General features: G+C 48.6%; 1 protein-coding gene across 5 annotated transcripts in view; it reads left to right on the forward strand.

Annotated features, from left to right (window-relative positions):
- CAPZB (capping actin protein of muscle Z-line subunit beta) overlaps positions 1–22,498 on the forward strand; it is a 186,373-nt gene that overhangs the window by 75,992 nt on the left and 87,883 nt on the right. For 4 of the 5 annotated variants that reach the window (XM_029065499.2, XM_039912056.1, XM_029065496.2 and 1 more), the window contains one exon: positions 3,640–3,729. In XM_029065499.2, the coding sequence (XP_028921332.1) occupies positions 3,640–3,729 (90 nt within the window). Of the gene's footprint in view, positions 1–3,639; positions 3,730–7,169; positions 7,259–22,498 lie in introns of those variants that run through there. The other variant, XM_039912057.1, reaches the window with a different exon arrangement.

Raw genomic sequence — 22,498 nt, forward strand, 5'->3', positions numbered from 1 at the left:
TCTCTCCCGCTCCCCGTTCCCGCGGCCGAAGCCGTGACGGGGACGTGAGGTTACGAGCGGGAAGGGGAAGTCTGGGGGAGCCGGGCCGGGTGGGTTTTCCGGGGAGGCGGGAGGGGGCAGAATCCACAGGAGGAGGATGGAAAAAGTGCTGAAAACTGGGGAGGATGGGAAGGGAGTGCCGGAAGTGGGGAGAGGAAATTGATTTCCCTCCAGCAATTATATTTATAATTATATTTTGGTGCATGTCTGCCAAAAGTGATAGCACGTATTGAGAAGCAGCTCGGCCTAGCTTGACCTTGGGCAAGCCATTATCTCCTCAGTCTTCTCATCTGTAAAAATGGGGATAAAATGCCCGAACTCCATCCCCTCTCTACCGTGGGGCCCGTGTGGAAAAGGAGCCGAGCCTAATCTTCTTATAGAGAAGCAGCGTGGCTTAGTGGAAAGAGCCTGAGTTTGGGAGTCAGAGGTCATGAGTTCGAATCCCAGCTCTGCCACTTGTCAGCTGTGTGACTGTGGGCAAGTCACTTCACTTCTCTGGGCCTCAGTTACCTCATCTGTAAAATGGGGATTAACTGTGAGCCTCACGTGGGACAACCTGATTACCCTGTATCTACCCCAGCGCTTAGAACAGTGCTCTGCACATAGTAAGCGCTTAACAAATACCAACATTATTATTATATTGTCTCTACTCCAGTGTTTAGTACAGGGCTCGGCACAGGGCACTTTGTACGTTCCACGGTTATCATTATCAGGTGTTCGCAACCTGGGTTATGCCTGTAATTGGATTTGTTCCAGTTGGGACTGTGAGGGAATGAATTAGGGGTTGTGCAGTTGAATTTTAAGAAAGCACTCTAGCCAAATGGGGAGCGGGACAGGGTCCGGGACTTATTTGTGTTGTATTAGTCCAGAAGTGGCATGGGAATTCATTCTGATGTCAGCAGAGGTGACGCATGTGACACTGCCTTCGCTGATGGATGGATGTTGGCTAAAAAACCTGGGAAGGATGTGGTACGCTTGGCAAACGCAGGGTTTGCTGGAATCTTTCCGCCAGCAAAACAAGCTCTGTGTTTTGTAAGGCACATGGTAGTTGGGGAGCAATATTGGTACCGATAGAATGGAAGGATGAAAATAAAAGCCAGGAAATCTTTAATAGTGTGGTCACGTGCCCTCGAAGCACCAAAAGTCGAAGTTGTCCAGGTTAATACGTCGTGTGGGGTGTTCAGTGACTAGCGAGTGATTCTCTGTTCCGTCCCAAGCTCCTGTTTAGAAACCCAAGTGTCCTGAGGTATTTGCCAAAGCTGCATTCCTGTCCGTACCAGGTAGGGAATTTCCTGATATTTTGGCACATATTCCCAAGACTCTTTCCGTCTTTGCTTTTGAGTCTAGAAAATGTTGCAGTTGACATCCGAGGAGACCTAAACGGACACCTCCTTTCCCGGCTTTAACCGGCTTTTTTGTTTGCTGTCCCTCAGCCCGTTACCATGAACAGGTTGAGGTAATGAGCTTGGGTCTAAGTGATGGATGTTAGTCATGCTATAATTTAGTCAGCAAGCTGACCGTCCTTAGCATTTCCCATAGGCACTTGGAACTCAGCTCCCACTGTCTCCCTAGTAGCACTTGTTTTCATATCGTAGACGTCCGTGGCTTCCCCCACTTGTGATTTTTTTTGTTAGCATTAATGTTGGCATTTGTTAAGCGCTTACTATGTGCAGAGCACTGTTCTAAGCGCTGGGGTAGACACAGGGGAATCAGGTTGTCCCACGTGGGGCTCACAGTCTTTAATCCCCATTTTACAGATGAGGTAACTGAGGCGCAGAGAGGTTAAGTGACTTGCCCACAGTCACACAGCTGACAAGTGGCCGAGCTGGGATTCGAACCCATGACCTCTGACTCCGCTCTTTCCACTGAGCCACAGCATGGATCTCTACTGCTAAATTGTACGGCCCTCGAGGGCAGGGATCAAGTCTACCAACTCCGTTGAACTGTAGTAGAAGTAAGAGAGCTTCTTAAGCCCTTGCTGTGTTCAGGGCACTGTACTAAGCGCCGGGGAAGAGTATACATTGACTCTTGAAGCTGACAATCTAGGAATAATGGTGGTGGGAAGACTGGATTTACTGTAGTCTCCTCAGCACCTGAATACCGTTCGCTGTTCTGACCATTTGTTTTAAAGTAACTAAAAAGCTCAGAATAGGGTTTTTGTTTTTGTTCGCGCCGTACACAGATCGAAGGGTCTAGTCTTGTAGAATTTCGGCACTCTGCGCGTAGATTGATATGCACTTCGAGTGAACAGCAGTGGCCAGCCACTAAACTCCACTTCTCTCCCTGGCCGAATCAATCGATGGTATATATTGAGTGCTTACGGTGTGCGGGGCACTGTACTAAGCGATTGGAAGGAGGATGCAATACAGTGGAGTCGGTAGACACGGTCCTTATCCTCAAGGAGCTTGCGGTATGGAGGGTGAGGGAGCCATTAAAATAAAGTATGGATGTGTACAGAAATGCTGCGGGGCCGAGGGTGGGCTGAAAGGGATCGAGGATACGGATCCAATTGCAGAAGCGACACAGAAGGGAAAGCGAGGAAGCAGCGTGGCTTAGTGGCAAGAGCCCGGGCTTGGGAGTCCGTGGTCGTGGGTTCTGATCCCGGCCCCGCCGCTCATCGGCTGTTGGACTGTGGGCCAGTCACTTAACTTCTCTGGGCCTCAGTTACCTCATCTGTAAAATGGGGATTAATCTGTGAGCCCCAAGTGGGACAACCTGCTTACCTTGTGTTGCCCCAGCGCTTAGAACAGTGCTTGGAACATAGTAAGCACTTAACAGGTACCATCAAAAATAAAAAATGAGGGGTTAGTCAGGGAAAGCCTTTTAGGCCATAAATTCCTTGTGGAAAGGGAATGTCTACCAACTCTGTTGTACTCTCCCAAGCGCTTAGTCCAGTGCTCAGCAGACAGTAGGTGCTGAGTAAATACGGCTGATGGGAGGAGATCCTCAGAATTCATCTCAGCTGTGTGACTGTGGGCAAGTCCCTTCCCTTCTCTGTGCCTCAGTTACCTCATCTGTAAAATGGGGATTAACTGTGAGCCTCTCGTGGGACAACCTGATTTACCCTGTATCTACCCCAGCGCTTAGAACAGTGCTCTGCACATCGTAAGCGCTTAACAAATACCAACATCATTATTATTATCTTTCCTTTGGCTCCCAGGGAGCCTAATGCACGGGTGTTGGGATATTTTAATGAACGCGATAACGTCTTATGGAAGAACCGGTACCACAGTCCTCAGTTATTTGCTCAGCAAAGCCCCCAGCGTGGCATTTAGAGCTAGACCGTTCCCTTCTCACCGCGTTAGGAAGTAGAATGGGCAAGCAGCGACATTAGACTCTTTTGGGCCTGCGGCTCTCATCGAGGGCCTTAAGGAGGAAGACTGCACCATACGATCCGTTGGAGGTCATATTCTACTGTTCAGATGGTGACATGCTGCTCGAAAGCAGATCTGAAGCCAGCTTCTTGGGCATGTGCAACCACACGCAAACGAGTAGTATTACAGTGCTTTGAACGTGCCACGTGTCAGTGGTGACTTTTGAAAAATCTGTTTTCCGTACTTGAAAGGAATGACTAATCGGCATTTGTCTTTGCCTTCTCAGAGTGACCAGCAGCTGGATTGTGCCTTGGATTTAATGAGGCGTCTGCCTCCCCAGCAGATCGAGAAGAACCTCAGTGACTTGATTGATCTGGTGAGTACGGAGGGCCCGGTTAGATATGCCGGTTTCGTGGCACTTTCTCTTGGTGAGCTGAAAGTACCCCAGTAAATTCTTCCTCAGAGCCAGCGAGGAAGGCCTGACTCTCCAATTGAACCATCAGTGAATCCTATTTATTGAGCGCTTACTGTGTGCAGAGCATGGTCCTGAGCTCTTGGAAGAATAAGCTCTAACAGAGTGGGTAGTCACATTTCCTGCCCACAAGGAACTGACAGTCCAGATGGGGAGACAGACTTTAATATTAATAAATCAATTTTGGGTGTGTACATAATAATAATAATGGCATTTATTAATCGCTCGCCATCTGCCGGGCACTTTTCTAAGCGCTGGGGTAGGTACAAGGTAATGAGATTGTACAAACGTGGGGCTCACGGTCTTAATCCCCATTTTACAGATGAGGTAACTGAGCCACGGAGAAGTGAAGTGACTTTCCCAAAGTCACACAGCTGTTAAGTGGCGGGGCCGGGTTTAGAACCGATGACCTCTGGCACCCAGGACCAGACCCTTTCCGCCGAGGCACGCCGCTTCTCTACATACGTGCCGTGGGGCCGAGGGAGAGATGAACAGAAGGTGCAAATCCAGGCTCAAGGGAAATGCAGGAAGGCGTGGGAGAAGAGGAAAAGAGGGCTTAGTCTCGGAAGCAGTTTCTCAGTCATCAGGCTTCCCCACCGTTTCGATTACTCACCGTTAAACGCATTCATTGAACCCAGGCAGGTGCGAGCCAAAGCCACAGTGGAACCGTGGAAGAACGTGGGGCTGCGTGTCAGAAGGTCATGGGTTCTAATCCCCGTTCCACCATTTGTCTGCTGTGTGACCTTGGGCAAGTCAGAGAAGCGGCGTGGCTGAGTGGAAAGAGCCCGGGCTTAGGAGTCAGAGGTCATGGGTTCTAATGCCGGCTCCGCCACCTGTCAGCTGTGTGACTTCGGGGAAGTCACTTGACTTCTCGGTGCCTCGGTGACCTCATCTGGAAAATGGGGATTAAGACTGTGAGCCTCACCTGGGACAACCCGATGACCCTGTATCTCCCCCAGGGCTTAGAACAGTGCTCGGCACATAGTAAGCGCTTAAATACGAACGCTATTATTACTTCGCTTTTCTGGGCCTCGGGTACCTCATCTGCAAGCCCCTCGTGGGACAGGGACTGTGTTCAACCCGATTTGTTTGTGTTCACCCCATTACTTAGTACAGTGTCTGACACATAGTAAGCACTTAACAAATACCACAGTTATTATCATTACATGACCTTTCATGTACCTAAACTATGACTCTGCCAAACAGAGGCCCCTCCTGTGCATTGTAGGTCGCTCAGAAGCTTGCGTGACCTCATCTGGGTTTGTTTGGCCTGTCAGATGGGGAAGTAGACCTGGACCACGTTCAGCTGCAGAAAGCTTTCTTGTTTCTCAGCTAGAAAACCTTGCCTTTCCGTGCTAAATGTATTCAATCTAGCTTTCCACATTCAATCCTGAAGTCGGAAGCCGGTTAGCAGCAGTAGAGCTTGTACCGTTCTCGTTTTAGACCAGGATGTTAACTCTGTCCCCCCGAACTGTATTTCCTCAGTTTTGCTTCCCGTCATAGCCGATTTCTCTAAGATGTGCGGGGACCTGTTTCCGTTTACGCTTTGTTGGATTTCCTTGCAGTCACCGCCAGATTCAATCGTGCTGCATTTCAGGATTTGACAGCAGAACACTGACTTGGGTGTTTGAATTAAAGGCGACATCAGGCACGGCTTGACGCCGGGGCCGAAGACAGGGAGAACGGGACCAAGTCCTAGATTTTGATTGCAACAACGGGCTTGGAAGCAGGCTGAAATCTAAAACCCTTTTCTAAGTAGTAAAAGGCCTCCAGTCTGGATTAATTTATTGCATTATTCCGGGGGCATGATTGTTCAGCCTGAAAATTTTAAGCACTTTGCATTTGCTTTGGCATCTGTGGTGCAGAATTAGCCGCCTCCACCCCCCCCAAAATGGTGTCGGACGTGTACTGGGTATTTGGGGGACAATATGGCGTGCAGCATTTGGAGAGAGAAGGATGGATGTTCTCTATTAAGGCCTATAGATAGACCTTAAGCTCGTTGTGGACTGAGAACATGTCTACCAACCCTGAAATATATATAAAATTATATTATTATTAGTTGCTTAATCATACATTTATAATTCATTTATAAATTATTCTAAATTAATTTCTAAATTATTTATAATTTATTGTTAGCTATTATAAATATTATAAATTTATTATTTATATATATAAAGCCACATGGCCTAGTGGATAGAGCACGGGCCTGGAAGTCAGAAGGACTTGGGTTCTGATTCCGGCTCTGCCACTGGTCTGTTTTGTGACCTCGGGCAAGTCACTTAACCTCTCTATGCCTCAAACATCCCATCTGTAAAATGGGAATTAAGGCTGTGAGCCCCAGGTGAGACAGGGGTTGCGTCCCACCTGATTAGCTTGTATCTTCTCCTGTCTCACGCTGTCGAATTGTTTCCAACCCATAGCGACTCCGTGGACACAACCCTCCCAGAACGCCCCACTCCGTCCGCAATCGTTCTGGTAGTGTACCTGGAGAATTTTCTTAGAAAACAATATGGAAGTGGTTTACCGTTGCCTTCTTGCAGCTTATATCTCCCGCGGCGCTTAGAACAGTGCTTGACATCCAGTAAGCGCTTAACAGATGCCATCATTATTAGTATTACACCGTACTCTCCCAGGAGCTTAGTACAGGGTTCTGCACACAGTAAGCGCTCGCCAGTCCCACTGATTGATCGATTTGATTGTTCATCAGAAGTCCAGTCCTGGCTTCTACTCTCCCCACCGTAGGACCTTGGGGAAATCGGGGCCGAGCGCTTAGGACAGCGCTCTACACAGAGTAGGCGTTCAGTAAATAGGATCAACTGACTGAAACGCTTAGCCAGGGTGTGCCTGTTCCTCACTCGGTTGAGCGGTGTAGGAATCCTCCTCGTCTACAGCGAGGAGAAGCGGTGGACTGGTGGGAAAGCACCTTAAGCAGAGAGGGAAAGGTCGGTGGGGAGGGTGTACCATGTTTAGACCAGGAGCCCGTTATTGGGCAGGGATTGTCTCTATCTGTTGCCGAATTGTCCGTTCCAAGCGCTTAGTCCAGTGCCCTGCACATAGTAAGTGCTCAACGAATACTACTGAATGAATGAATTTGCCGTGCTGAAGCCAACATGTGTTTTAGTTTTTCCTCTGTATGGTTTCTGGAAAGGTGGATCTCTACAGAGACCACAGAACAGTCAGATGAAGGAGGACTAGGCCTTTGTCTCTAGCCCCGTGATCAACTTGATGTTCTAAAACTGGTCGTTGAACCGTTAAAGGCAAATAGTCAGCATTCCTTGGTACGCTTGCCTAAAGTAGCGTGGCTGGGGAGATACGGGTGGTGGGGGGCGGGAGGAAGAGGGCGGGAGGGAAGGAGGGAAGCATGTGATCAGGAATGTAGTAACGTATGGCCTGTGCACCGGTCCACATCAGGAGAGACTCAGTCCCGTGGAAGGTGAGGTCACCGGGTACACCCCTTTGTTCCGGTAGGCAGGGGAAGCTCTCTGTGAAGAGCCAAACTGAGTAATAATAATAATAATAATAATAGTATTTGTTATTAATAATAATAATAATAATAATAATGAGATGTACATCACCTTGATTCTATTTATTTGCTACTGTTTTAATGAGATGTTCATCCCCTTGATTCTATTTATTGCTATTTTTGTCTGTCTCCCCCCATTAGACTGTAAGCCCGTCAAAGGGCAGGGACTGCATCTGTTACCGATTTGTCCATTCCAAGCGCTTAGTACAGTGCTCTGCACATAGTAAGCGCTCAGTAAATACTATTGAATGAATGAATGAATAATAATGATGATGGTATCTGTTAAGCGCTTACTTTGTGCCAAGCACCGTTCTAAGCACTCGGGTAGATACAAGGTGATCGGGTTGTCCCACGCGGGGCTCACAGTCTTAATCCCCGTTTTAGAGATGAGGGAACTGAGGCACAGAGAAGTGAAGTGGCTTTCCCAAGGTCATACAGCAGTCAAGTGGCTGAGCCGGGATTAGAAGCCACGTCCTCTGACTCCCAAGCCCGTGCTCTGTCCACTAAGCCACGCTGCTTCTGTACACTTGCAGAAATTGTAACCTGGAGGTTCTGTGTTTTTCCGGAACGCCTTCACTTTGAACTCGAGAGACGAGGGAAAGAGATCATGGCTTTTTAATCACACTCCCCACCCGCCTTCCCCGGGACCTGTTCCCACCCAAGCACAGATTTCTAGTATCTGTTTGCAAGCCAAGAGCAGAGGAGCAGTGTAGCCTAGTGGAAAGAGCGTGGGCCTGGGAGTCAGGAGACCTGGGTTCCGATCCCAGCTCTGCCACTCGCCTGCTGTGTGACCTTGGGCAAGTCACTTAACATTTCTGTGCCTCAGCCTTCTCATCTGTCAAAGGGGACTCCAAAACCTGCTCTCCCTATTTGAACGGCGCACCCCACGTGGAGCAGGGGCTGTGTCTGACCTGATTAACCTGCAGCTACCCCAGGGTATAGTACAGTGTTGAGTACAAAGTAGGTGCTTAACAAGTACCGCAATTATCATTATTATTTTTAGAAGCTTAAAGTGAACCTTCCAAACATCTGTAATCCTTTGCCCATCCCTAGAGAGACTCATTTTTGTAAACTGTAAGCATTCCTACGTAAAAACTGGCCTAAAATAATAGAATAGAGGTGGTTTTTCAAGTTTCTAAACAGACAAGAATTGCCAGCATTCCCCATGATTAAAAAGTCATCGCTTAGATCTTTCGGCCAGGTGACTGTGCAGGAATTTGTCTGGTCCACTGGTGTTCCAATTTCACCATGGCTTTCTTCAGAAAAGTCAAACACTCTTAACCGCCGAGGCTTTTCTTGTTTATAAGAGCTCTCTGTATTTGTGATTCGGTACCGAGACATAACCGTGGATGCAGATGATCGTAAGCAGAGTCTCCAAATCGGTAAGGCATTCGGGCTGACGACACGTCTAACGGAAAACCGTCAGTCTGCACGGAGAAGCCGTGCGCATTTCTACTGGCAACCCAGAACTAGATGTTCCCTGCAGACTCTAAACTCGCTGTGGGCAGGAAATGTGTTTTTTTTACTGTTGTATCGAACTCGCCCAAGTGCTCAGTACAGTGCTCTGCACACGGTAAGTGCTCAGCAAATGTGATGGACTGACCGACCGACAGAAGTCTGTTACCTAGTCAGCACTCTGAGCAGGGCTAGACAAAGGAAGTAGAAAACCAAACATAGACTCTCTTCTCGCACTCTCTTCTGGGTCGCCCTGACTTACTCCCTTCATTCATCCTCCCCCAGCCCCGCACCGTAATTTATTTATTGCTTATTAATGTCTCTCTCCCCCTCTAGACTGTGAGCTCACTGCGGGCAGAGAAGATGACCGTTTGTTGCTGTAGTGTACTCTCCCAAGTGCTTAGTACATGCTTTGCACGTAGTAGAAGCAGCGTGGCTCAGTGGAAAGAGCCCGGGTTTGGGAGTCAGGAGGCATGGGTTTGAATCCCGGCTCTGCCACTTGTCTGCTGTGTGACCGTGGGCAAGTCACTTCACTTCTCTGTGCCTCAGTTACCTCATCTGTAAAATGGGGATTAAGACTGTGAGCCCCACGGGGGCCAACCTGATTGCCTTGTATCTACCCCAACGCTTAGAACAGTGCTTGGTTTAACAAGTACCATCATCCCCGCTCTGCCTCTTGTCAGCTGTGTGACTGTGGGCAAGTCACTTCACTCTTCTGTGCCTCAGTTACCTCATCTGTAAAATGGGGATTAACTGTGAGCCTCACGTGGGACAACCTGATGACCCTGTATCCACCCCAGTGCTCAGAACAGTGCTCTGCACATAGTAAGCGCTTTACAAATACCAACATTATTATTATAGTCATCATCTTATTCGGTATCAAATGGCAAGACACCCGAAACAGTGAAGTTCCGGGACCAAGGCAATCAATCGGGGGTATTTATTGAGCGCTTATGAGGTGCAGAACCCTGCCTCGAGTGGCTGGGAGAGTGTCATTCACCAGATTTAGGGGCCATGAAGGAGTTGAGTCTCCTAGCTTCAAAGCTGTAGTCAGTCAGTCAGTCAGCTGGGCGGGATGCCTGAGAATGAAAGAGAACAAGATGCCCGAACAGCCGCTGGGTGGGATGCTCGAAGTAAGAAACCGAAAGCAAAGAGGGCAGAGGAAACATTTTAAGGGCACGGTAAAACAAAACCCCAGGCAATGGTGCCTTCTAACCAAAAAACGGGAACAGCCCGCTGTACTGCTATCGAGAAAATCAAGGGAAGCAGCGTGGCCTAGTGGAAAGAGGACCTTGGAATCAGAGGACCTGGATTCTAATCCCAGCTCTGTCAATTGCTTGCTGTTGTGTAACCTTAGGTAAGTCACTTCACTTCTCTGTGCCGCAGTGTCTTCAACTGTAAAATGGGGATTCAATTACGTGTTCTCCCTCCTGCTCAGACTGTGAGCCCCACAAGCGGCAGAGGCCGTGTCTGACCTAATTGATTTGTACCTTCCCGGCTCTCAGAACAGTGTTTGACACACGGTAAGCGCTTTAACAGATACCATAGAAGGCAAAAGCGTGGCTTTCTTTGAGCAAAAGCTTCACAAGGAATGAGAGGCAAGGAAACAGGAGAGAAAACGTGGCCAGATGCTCAAACAAACATTAAAAACACAAGGGACAGCATCTTCGTGTCTACGATTTAACCGGGGCTGGGAGTCTCACATTGGCTTTTTCGAACAAAAATGCACTCTAGGTAGATTTCCCCATTTTGGGGGTATTCTTCAAATACCAAAGGCTGGTAGGAGAGAGGTGTGGATAGAGGCAATCTGCAGATTGCCAAAATGCAATTCAGTTGCATATCCGTTCATTCTCTCGCACCGCCGAGCCTTGCCGACGTCGATTCGGCTCCCTAATATATGGACGTCCCTGCAGCCCGTGAGTACAGGTCAAGGCTTTAAGGTACTCGTTTGGCTTTCTGCATTTCAGAATTTCTCAAGCTGAGTCAGCCATCAGCCAAGAGATTGAGATCTATCTGGCACAAGCGTGCTTGGGTTCAGAAAGGCCGTGAGGCTTTTTTGGTGTTTTAAAGCCAAACTAAAAGTAGTCCCAGTGGAATGGACTGTTTTTAAAAGCCTCCCTTCCGCATCGAGAGCCCACTGGTGAGGAGTTAGAGGGGGAAAACAGTCATTAGTAGCGTCCTTGAAAAGCAAATGGTCTTAACGGGGGGGGGGATGGGCGAGCGCAATTAAATAGCTTCACCTAGAACATGGGGGTTAAGGAAAACCTGTGCTATGAGGTTGGTGTCGTGTCTGATGTGAGCCCCACCTGGGACAACCCGATAACCTTGTGAGGCTTAGTGGAAAGAGCACGAGTCAGAGGTCGTGGGCTCTGATTCCGGCCCCGCCACTTAGCTCTGTGACTTTAGGCAAGTCATTTAACTTGTGCCTCAGTTACCTCATCTGTAAAATGGGGATTAAGACTGTAAGTCCCACTTGGGACAACCTGATGACCTGTATCTACCCCAGTGCTTAGAATAGTGCTTTGTACATAGTAAGCACTTAACAAATACCATTATTATTATCATTCTTACCCCAGTGCTTAGAATAGTGTTTGGCACATAGCGGTCAACAAATACCATTATTATTATCATTATTATTAAGTAAGGTGCGCTTTGCCGGTTTCTTCTGGTACTGCGGCATGTTCCATCGAGGCAGATGTACTTTGGCAGAAGAATGTTCCCGAGTTTTGTGGAGTGTTCTGTCCGAAACAGCTTCTGCAAAACTGACTAGAAATAAGCTTTTTTCAAAATCTAAAGCTCACACGTTAACAAAAACGATAGAACAATCTTAGAAAGGCATTCTGAGGTCAGCGCCGGGGCAGGGGATAAATGGAGTAGTGGGAGTCAGGGAGAGCAGTTGGCTTGATAGAGAGCGGGGCAGGTTGTGTGGGAGGTGGGGGAGCAATCTTGTTAAGCAAAGAGAAGTCGAGGGGAAGGACATTTTAGAAAGAGGCGGTGACAGGATGGAGGAGTCACATGAAGGTAAGAGTCAGGTTAATTTGACTGGGCCTCAGGGGCCAAAAATGTGGGATCTCACCTGAAATGAACCCATATCAATCCCACAGTCGGTGGTATCGATTGAGAGCTTCCCACGTGCAGGGCTCTGTACTAAGCAGTTGGGCCAGGACAGAACCCACAGAGTTGGGAGCCAGGTTTCATTATTAATATTATGGTATTTGTTAAGCGCTTACTATGTGCAGAGCACTGTTCTAAGCGTTGGAGTAGAAACAGGGTCATCAGGTTGTCCCACGTGGGGCTCACATTTTTTTAATCCCCATTTTTACAGATGAGGTAACTGAGGCACAGAGAAGTTAAGTGACTTGCCCAAGGTCACACGGCAGACAAGTGGCGGAGCCGGGATTCGAACCCACGACCTCTGACTCCCAAGCCCGTGCTCTTTCCACTGAGCCACGCTGCCTCTTGGGCCGGGAATGTGTCCGTTCAGTGTTATATTGTAGTCTCCCCAGCACTTAGTACAGTGCTCTGCTCACAATAAATACTGTGGGATGAATGAAGGAAATTTAAACTTGATAATAGGAGCCACACCCAGCAACCGCTCTAAAGTTGGGTCACGTTTCCTGTGCCCCACAAACGGCCCCGGAATCTGCAAGTCACCCGAAGGAGGCCTGGGGTTTATTGGAACCGGGATGTGCGAAGCAAAGCACTTAAATATTCTTTTTGGGGCATCTAAGGGTCGAGCTCACGGACGGGCCGTCCTCGTGAACGCAATTTGGCCGAGAGCCCCCGATTTAAAACAGTTCCCCTACCCAGAGTGGAGATGGATTAATCAATCGTGGGGAAGCAGCGTGACCTAATGTCAAGAGCAGGGACTTGGGGGTCAGAGGACGTGGGTTCTAATCCCGGCTCCGCCACTTGTCTGCTGTGTGACCTTGGGCAAGCCATTTCACCATTCTGTGCCTCAGTCACCTCATCTGTAAAATGGGGATTAAGACTGTGAGCCCCACATGGGGCAACCTGATTACCCGGTCCCTATCTACCCCAGTCTTTAGAGCACTGTTTGGCACATGGTAAATGCTTAAGAATTACCATAATTAATTAATCATATTTATTGAGTGCTTGGTGCAGTTGTGGACAGAGAATGTCTGTTTATTGTTGTGCTTAGTACAGTGCTTTACGCAAAGGCAGCGCTCAGTAAATACGATTGAATGAACGAGTGAAAGTAGGGGATGTGTCACTTATATTATTGTGTTGTAGTCTGTCAAGCTCTTAGCACAGTGATTTACACACACACACACACACAAAGTGCTCGATAAATGCAATTGATTGGTTGTTTGGTATTTATTGAGCCCTTACTGTGTGCAGAGCACTGTTCTAAGCACCTGGGGGAGTACATTACCGCAGTATAACAGAGTTGGTATCAATAGTATTTATTGAGCGTTACTGCAATACAACAGAGTTGGTATCAATAGTATTTATTGAGCGCTTTTGTGCCGAACCCTGTACTAGGAGCCTGGGAGAGTATAATATAGTAGTCGGTAGTTGCGTTCCTTGCCCACGTCGAGCTAGACACATTATCTGCCCGCAACAGGCTTACAAGCCTACGTGGGGTCTAGTGGATAGACCACGGGGTCTGGGTGTCAGAAGGACCTGGGTTCTAATTCCGGCCCCACCACTTGTCTGCCAAGGGTGACCTGGGGCAAGTCACTTCACAGAATAATTATAGTATTAATAATCATAATAATCATTTGGTATTTGTTAACGGTTTACTGTGTGCCAGGCACTGTTCTAAGCTCTGGGGTGGATACAAGCAAATCAGGATGGACCCAACCCTGTCCCCCTTGGGGCTCACAATCTTTAATCCCAATTTTACAGATGAGGTAACGGGCCCAGAGAAGCAGAGTGACTTGCGTAAGGTTACACAGCAGACAAGTGGCGGTGCCAGGATTCGAACCACTGACCTTCCGACTCCCAGACCCGGGCTCTATCCACCGCGCCCTTGCTGCTTCTCACTTCTCTGGGCCTCCGTAGCCTCTCTGTAAAATAGGGATTAAAAATTGTGAGCCCCAAGGGGGACAGGGTTGGGTCCAACCTGATTTGCTCGTATCTACCCCAGTGCTCAGTACAGTGCCGGGCACACAGGAAGCGCTTAACAAATACCGCAATTATTGTTGTTATTATTTCTAGGGGGAGAGCGGGCATGGAAAAGGGAGGGGTTTGGGAGAACGTGGCATCGGGAGCGAGAGACCCCAGGCAGGGTTGGGGGGAGACATGCAACAGTGGGGAAAGAACAGCCATGTATGACTTAATAATAATAATAATGTTGGTATTTGTTGAGTGCTTACTCTGTGCCGAGCACTGTTCTAAGCGCTGGGGTAGACACAGGGGAATCGGGTTGTCCCACGTGGGGCTCACAGTCTTCATCCCCATTGTACAGATGAGGTAACCGAGGCACCGAGAAGTTAAGTGACTTGCCCAAAGTGAGACAGCTGACAAGTGCGTGGCAGAGAAGCAGCGTGGCTCAGTGGAAAGAGCACGGGCTTTGGAGTCAGAGGTCATGGGTTCAAATCCCGGCTCGGCCATATGTCAGCTGTGTGACTTTGGGCAAGTCACTTAACTTCTCGGTGCCTCAGTTACCTCATCTGTAAAATGGGGATGAAGACCACGAGCCCCACGTGGGACAACCTGACTCCCTTGTGTCTACCCCAGCGCAGAGAACAGTGCTTGGCACATAGTAAGCGCTTAACAAATACCAACATTATTATTATTAAGTGGCCGAGCCGGGATTCGAACCCATGACCTCTGACTCCAAAGCCCGGGCTCTTTCCACGGAGCCACGCTGCTCCTCGGACTTGGCAGCTGCACTTTGGCCATCCATGCTCTAGGCCCCGTGCCCCCCACGTGGACCATGGAACCAATATGCCGCGAGGCCTTTGCATCCACGCACACCCTGGCATCGTCACCGGGAGCGGTTAACGTGATCTGCTTCGGTCTCAGCATATTCCTCCTTCAGCTGCCATTGTGGTGCGTTCTAGAAATAGAAGCGGCGCAGGCGGGCCGGGCATCCCCTCCTCCCCACCCCGCCAGCTTCTGGCGGGTAGAGCCCCCTCGCAAACTGGTCGTCTTTTAGTCTCGGCAGCCGCTCGCCGTAATGACGGCGGAGCACCGTTCCACCACTCGAGTTGGTAAGGCGTTTTGAGTTTGTTTTGTATTCCTCCGGCCCCGTGGAATAAGTCAAAGTATGAGTCCCATTTTGCAGATTCCCCAAACTGGGATATTGAGAGGTTAATTCACTTACCTTGTATCTCAGGATGCATTAAATACAATAAAAATGAATTGTGGTTTTTGTTAAGCGCTTACTATGTGCAGAGCACTGTTCTAAGCGCTGGGGGGTACAAGGTGATCAGGTTGTCCCACGTGGGGCTCACAGTTTTAATCCCCATTTGACAGATGAGGGAACTGAGGCACAGAGAAGTTAAGTGACTTACCCAAGGTCACTCAGCTGACTAGCGCTGGAGCTGGGATTAGAACCCGTGACCTCTTACTCCCAAGCCCGCGCTCTTTCCACTGAGCCACGCTGCTTCCCAATAATGTTGGTATTTGTTAAACGCTTACTATGTGCAGAGCACTGTTCTAAGTGCTGGGGAAGATACAGGGGAATCAGGTTGTAATAATGTTGGTATTTGTTAAGCGCTTACTATGTGCCGAGCACTGTTCTAAGCGCTGGGGTAGACACAGGGGAATCAGGTTGTCCCACGTGGGGCTCACAGTCTTAATCTCCATTTTACAGATGAGGGAACTGAGGCACCGAGAAGTTAAGTGACTTGCCCAAAGTCACACAGCTGGCAAGTGGCAGAGCTGGGGTTGGGGGTCGACAGAAGGTATTCAGGTTGTCCCACGTGAGGCTCACAGTCTTAATCCCCATTTTACAGATGAGGGAACCGAGGCCCAGAGAAGTGAAGTGACTTGCCCACAGTCACACAGCGGACAAGTGGCAGAGGCAGAATTCGAACCCATGACCTCTGACTCCCAAGCCCGGGCTCTTTCCACTGAGCCACGCTGCTTCTCTGAGTACTTACTAGGTGCCAGGCACTGTACTAAGCGGTGGGACAGATACAAGCTAATCAAGTTGGATGCAGTCCCCGTCCCACATGGGGCTCACAGTCTCAATCCCCATTTTACAGATGAGGGAATTGAGGCACAGAGAGGTTGAGTGACTTTCCAGGGTGCACAGCAGATAAGTGGCCAAACTGGGATCGGAACCCAGGTCCTTCTGACTCCCAGGCCCGGGCCCTATGCACTAGACCACACTCCTTCCCAGTTCAAGGAGAACTGAACTAACTTCACCATTTCCAGTCCTATTTGCTTTCCTTGTGCCAAGGAAGAAAGGTCGGGTGACGTGGTTAGATTTCTTTTCATATTTTTGGTGCTTTCTTTTTGAGCGTGTTCGGGGATGGGTGAATACTTTCTGGGGTCCAGTTGGTTTCTGTTCATTCTTTTGTTCTTCCTTAATGAACTACCTACCTATCCTGTGGAATGTTTCTCTGTTATCCCCGAAACAAAAGGCATGCAAATATTAGCTTACAGCCGAGGTTTTGAATTTCAGAAAAGTTAGGCATTTTGAAGGTCTGGTTCTCCTCCTCCCCCCCCCCCCCCCCCCCATCCCACCAGCTCCATCTCTTCCCTCTGGGGTATTATGTTATATTGTAGTTAGAACTGCTCGTGGACTGTGAGTATGTCTGCTGTTTACACTTGCACACAACTTCCATAAAAGTTTGGGCTGGAAGTTTTCTTTGTTTCGTCTCAAACACGGTGTGTTTCTCCACTTCCCCTTCTGTTGTAGGTGCTGTGTGAAAAACCCATGTGAGTGCAAATGCTTCTAAGAGTCTGTGGATTTGGATTAATCCACCTCCCTCCCCCCCTTTTTTTCCCCTCTAACTTGGACTCTCGAAACCTTCCATTTTTTACAGGGTTTTATGTTTGGGATTGCCATTTTCAAATGAAATGGGTTTTTTTTTCTTTTAAAGCCCGCTTTGGAGGTCACTCTAGAGCTTAAATGAGCCTAGCAGGATACCGCTAGCCAAACCAGAGTAACATTTCAGGTTAGAACTCCCTTTGTTTTCATTCAGTCATATTTACTGAACGCTCACTGTGTTCAGAGCACTGTACTGAGCACTTGCGGAGAGTACAATATAATAATAAACAGACACATTCCCTCCCCACAGTGAGTTTACAGTCTAGAGGGGGACCGTAACCAACCCGTTGAGCTTGGGAGATTTTAAACTTCTGGTTTAAGTGGAAATGCTTTCTTGACTCTTGACTTTTAATGTTTTTCAACTAAACACTGAAACTGTTCCTGTGCAGAGCTAAGAGGTATAAAGCGTGCATTTTCAGGGATGTGAAATTTAAGGTGTTTGTGGTAACGAAGTCTGCAAAACACCGTAGTTAATTTATTGCAAGAATGGCTGTGTGGCAGTTGAAAATTCTGCTTGCCATGCAACCGAATTACAGTACTAGGAGAACCATTATTCTTTTGTTTCCTGGCTTTTTAGTGAAAATTGGTAACTCTGAAATGCCACCGGGTGGGATTAATTTTTAAGTGCCCAGAGTTGCTCAAGAACCGTAACTCGAAACTTCTGACTGGCACATTTACAGCATTAATGACATCTCAAAAGAGGCTTCCTTTCTTCATTTGAAGTACTGAACGTTTACATACAGTGTGGCACATCAGACTCTAACTGGAGGAGCACCGGGGATCAAGAGCGTAGGCCACAAGGCAAGGTCATGGGTTCTAATCCCGGCTCGGCCACCTGTCTGCGATGTGACTTTAGACAAGTCACTGCACTTCTCTGTGCCGCGGTTCCCTCATCTGGAAAATGGGGTTTAAGACTGTGAGTCCCATGTGGGACAGGGACCGTGTCCGACCCGATTTGCTTGAATCCACCCCAGCGCTCAGTACGGTTTCTGGCACATAGTAAGCGCTTAACGAATACCACAGTTATCATTATTATTATTTCATGTCACAGTAAAATGGGAGCAGCAGCGGGTGCTTCCTCTTACCTCATAAGGCTATCTAAGAAAAATTAAAATGCACCGTAAGAATAAGTGAGACCTTTGAACTTCCTGTGAGAGTGAGGGAAGGGTGTATCATTATTAGGGAGGAAAGAGAGTCTTTATAAAATCAAGAGTGTGGCATTATTTATGTTTTCCTGGACTTCAGACTCAATGGCCGATAAATAACTTAACATCTAAAATGGTGGTGAGAGGCAGGCAACAAACAATCATACTTACTGAGCGCTTACCTTGTGCAGAGCACTGTACCAAGTGCTTGGGAGAGGACGATCTAGCAGCGTTAGACACGTTCCCCGCCCACTCCGAGCTTACAGTCTGAATGATCTGCCCCACTGAATATCGTCCTACGGGGAGGGCCGGCATTGCGTTGCATCCATCCCAGTTGCCTCTTTGGCTCCATCAGTGCCGCGTTCCGAATTCTGGCCATCAGTGGTGGCAAGCAGCGTGGCTCAGGGGAAGAGACCCAGGCTGGACAGGCAGAGGACCTGGGTTCTGATCCCAGCCCCTCCGTTAGCCTGTGGTGTGTCCATGGGCAAGTCACTTTACTTCCGTGCCTCAGTTTCCTCCTCTGTGAAAAGGGGACTCAATATCCGTCCTCCCTCCCTCTTAGACCGAGAGCCCCAGGGAGCGTGGCTGACGTGATAATGGTGTGTCTACCCCAGTGCTTGGCACATAGTAAGCGCTTAATTAAAACCCCCCCGCAATATATACAGCTCCGTGGAACGAGACACTAATAAGGAGGGGTTAAGAGTCTAGAGTGGTCAAGAAAAACTCAATCCATGGTAGTTATTGAGCGCTTACTATTCATTCATTTATTCAGTCGCCTTTGTGGAGTGCTTGCTGTTTGCAGAGCACTGTACTAAGCTCTTGGGAAAGCGGAGAAGCTGCATGGCTCGGTGGAAAGAGCCCGGGCTTGGGAGTCAGAGGTCATGGGTTCGAATCCCGGCTCTGCCCCTTGTCAGCTGTGTGACTGTGGGCGAGTCACTTCACTTCTCTCTGCTTCAGTTACCTCATCTATAAAATGGGGATGAAGACTGTGAGCCTCACGTGGGACAACCTGATTATCCTGTATCTACCCCAGCGCTTAACAAATGCCGACATATTATTACAATATAACAATAAACAGACACATTCCCTGCCCACAGCGAGCTCACAATATAGAGGAGGGGAGATGGACGTAAATACAAATAAATCTACAGCTAGGCACATAAGGGCTGTGGGGCTGGGAAGGGGGGATGGAACAAAGGGAGCAAGTCAGGGCGATGCGGAACGTGCAGAGCCCTGCACTAAGCGCTTGGGAGAGCACGGTAGAGCAGAATTAGCCAACACGTTCCCTGCTCACAACAGACTTGGAGCCTGGAGGCTTTATCAGGTTTTAGCCAGAAAGCTATACTTGACCATCTCCTATAGAAGTTCAGCGGAGCTCAGGACCGTATATACCGGCACCTGCGCTAAGCTAGCGGAGATGCCTGAGTCTGTGGCCCGCCTGCCCCCCAAGCATCCTTCCTGTCTATGTTTTCACAGGTGAAAACAGTCACAGTTCTTGGCTTTCCACAGTAGTGTATTATGACCCGATGAGAGATCGCAAATCCCCAGTTTATTTAGCCTGGAAGGGAGAAGAGTTAGACGGCCCTCGATTGAGGAATTTTAGACGATAATGAAAACCGATCGGTCGCTCCCCCGTCCTCCTTTTCTCGACCCTGACCAGTAAAGCAAAGGGGTCCCCTCGATGCAACGAAAGGAAATACCGCTCCGCTCGACGCGGAGGCAACCTGTGGAATTCACCGCCGCAGGAGGTCAGAGTCAAATGCTGCGGCCAGATGACTTTATGACTACTAATAACATTTGTAGTTGGGCCGAGATAAGGGTAATCTAATCTCACGCTTCGTATCCTGCCCTGGCAGGGGGATGGACGTCTTGGCTCCGACGGGTCTTTTCCGCGTCTTCTCGTGACCGAAGAAGGGGTCTTAGAGGCGTGCTCTGTTCCGGTTCATGAGTCCCTCCCGCGTGGACCCACAAGAAAATCGCAGCAAAATCGAGTTTTCCGGGAGCGGGGGCCCCGTGGCGTAGCCTGGCCCCAGAATTAGCCCGCTTCTAAGGGCGCGAGCGCTCGACACAGAGTAAGCGCTTAACCCAATCCCACAGTTATTAATTAGCTAAACTCATGCTCTCCCGCTGTTATTTTCTAGTCCGATTACCTTGGATCTATCCCAGTGCGTAGCAGGGAGCTTGATTCCTCGACAGTGCTCAATAAATGTTGCAACAATAATAATAATAATTATTGTCATTGCATCTGAGAAATGACAGGTCCTGGAGGGGAAGGATTGGGTCTGCCAGCCACCCTGGGCTCTCCCAAGCACTTAGACCAGTGCCCAGCACATAGTAAGTGCTCGAAAAATTCTACTCATTGACCCAGTGGTCTTCCAATGAGGAACATGATGCAGGAATAATTTCTTTTCTACCAGTTCACTGACTAGAAGCCTTTTGAACCAGAAGTGATGCAGTTTCATCCCAGGCCCCCCCTAGGCTGTAAACCCGTGGGCAGGGAACGTGCCTCCCAACTCTGTTGCACTCTCCCAAGCGCGTAGCCCAGTGCTCTGCACAGAGTAAGTGCTCGATAAATGCGATCGATTGAGAGTCAACTCATCGGGTCCTGATATTAAGAGAGCAGCTGATTGTGAGGGGTAGGTTGTTGGAGTAGCAGATAGCCAAGACCAAAAATAAACGTTCTAGAGGGGTCGGGAAGAGCGTAGCTGCGGGACAGGGACAAGATGAATCTGGAACGGAGGGGCCAGAGCCTGAGATCGAGGGCCAGATTTAGTGTGACATCTTTGGCTGCAAGAATAATAATAATTATGGTAGCTGTGAAGTGCTTACTATGTGCCAAGGACTGTTCTAAAAGCTGGGGTAGATACGAAGTAGTCAGGTCGGACACAATCCCTGTCCCACATAGGACTCACAGTCTTAATCCCCATTTCACAGATGAGGGAACTGAAGCCCAGAGAAGCGAAGTGACTTCCCAAGGTCACACAGCAGACACGTGGCAGAGGTGGGATTAGAACCCGTGACCTTCTGACTGCAACCCGGGTTGTGTCGATCCTGATTAACTTGTCTCTACCCCAGCGCTTAGTACAGGAGTAAGCCCTTAACGAATACCTTAAAAAAATAGATGGTGACCTTGGGTCAGAACCTGTAATCGGTCCTACAGGGGGATCATTAAAGATCTCATCCTGGTTCTTTTTCATAAATCAGTAGGTTTTCTGACTAGCCTAAAGTGAACATAGTGCCTGTTGTGAGATTACAAAACAGATGATCAAATTAATATGGACATTTATGCAATAAATATTTTAATTACGCTCTTCATTTAAAATGGTTTCCTCATGAAAACACTTTTCCCTTTTGTTCTACCTTCCTTTATTCCTTCTATTCCCCCCTGCAAGAAAACCAAAACAAAAACGAAAGTATATCTGTTTGCAAATCATAGTTTGCTAGTGGACTGTTTTCTGTATCAGGTGGCACCATAAGAATCTTGCATTTTTGATGTCCTGTTTTCTGTTTGATTTTAGGCGTGACTTAAGTTGTGGGCATTTAATGTGGTATGGTTGTCCCAGCACCTGTTGGCCTTTGTGGAGGATTGTTTAGACAAGTTACCAAATTGAGAGCATCCTGTGCTGTTCTTTCTTTCCCCTCCAGCTTTCCAGGCTTGAATCCCATCCTGAAGTCAGTACTTGCCCTGTGACTTCTCTTGGCTTCAAAGCCATTTTGCCATCTCTTGAAACTCCAAAGTACACCATTTGTGCTTCCGAGATGCCATTCCGAACTCTACCCATTGCTTTGCTATCTGGGAATACTGCACGTGGACCTCGTGGGCAGGGAATGGTTCAACCAACTCTGTCGTACCCTCCCAAGCATTTGGTAAAGTGCTCTGCACACGCTAAGCGCTCAATACGTATCATGGATCGGTTGATGGGGCCCCATTTGGCAGAGCACTGCCCAAGCGGAAATGCCAGCAGGGCTCAACCTAGTACAAGCCAAGGCTGGTCAATGTGGGTCATTTGTCTAACCTGACTTCTCTTTTTCCTTTTGGCTGCCCCTCTCCCCGGCCTTTTTTTTTCTTTTTACCTCAGGAGGTATGGGGAGGGAGTCACGCCTAAGTGACTTTCCTTGGGCTGTTTGAATTTGCCATTCCATTCATTCGTTCCCCTGTGAATCCTGAGAGCCGTGGCCCCTCCTGGCCTGACAGCAGTGGGGCATGAGCAAGCCCGGTGTATCGCGGGGAGGAAAATAACAATAATAATAATTGTGGTATTTAAGTGCTTACTATGTGCCAGGCACTAAACTAAGCACTGGGGTAGATGCAAGGTAATTGGGTTGGACACAGCCCCAGTCCCACACTGGGCTCAGTCTTCATCCCCATTTTTACAGATGAGGTCACTGAGGCTTGGAAAAGCTAAGTGACTTGCCCAAGGTCACACAGCAGACCACTGAGTCATTCGTATCTATTGAACCCTTACCGTGTACGGGACACTGCCCTAAGCACTTGGGAGAGTACATTAGAGCAAGAAACTGACACATTCCCTGCCTACAATGAGCTCGGAGCTGGGTTTAGGACCCAGGTCCTTCCCA

The sequence above is a fragment of the Ornithorhynchus anatinus genome, chromosome 5 (genome assembly GCF_004115215.2).
Source record: "Ornithorhynchus anatinus isolate Pmale09 chromosome 5, mOrnAna1.pri.v4, whole genome shotgun sequence".
Classification (NCBI taxonomy): Eukaryota; Metazoa; Chordata; class Mammalia; order Monotremata; family Ornithorhynchidae; genus Ornithorhynchus; species Ornithorhynchus anatinus.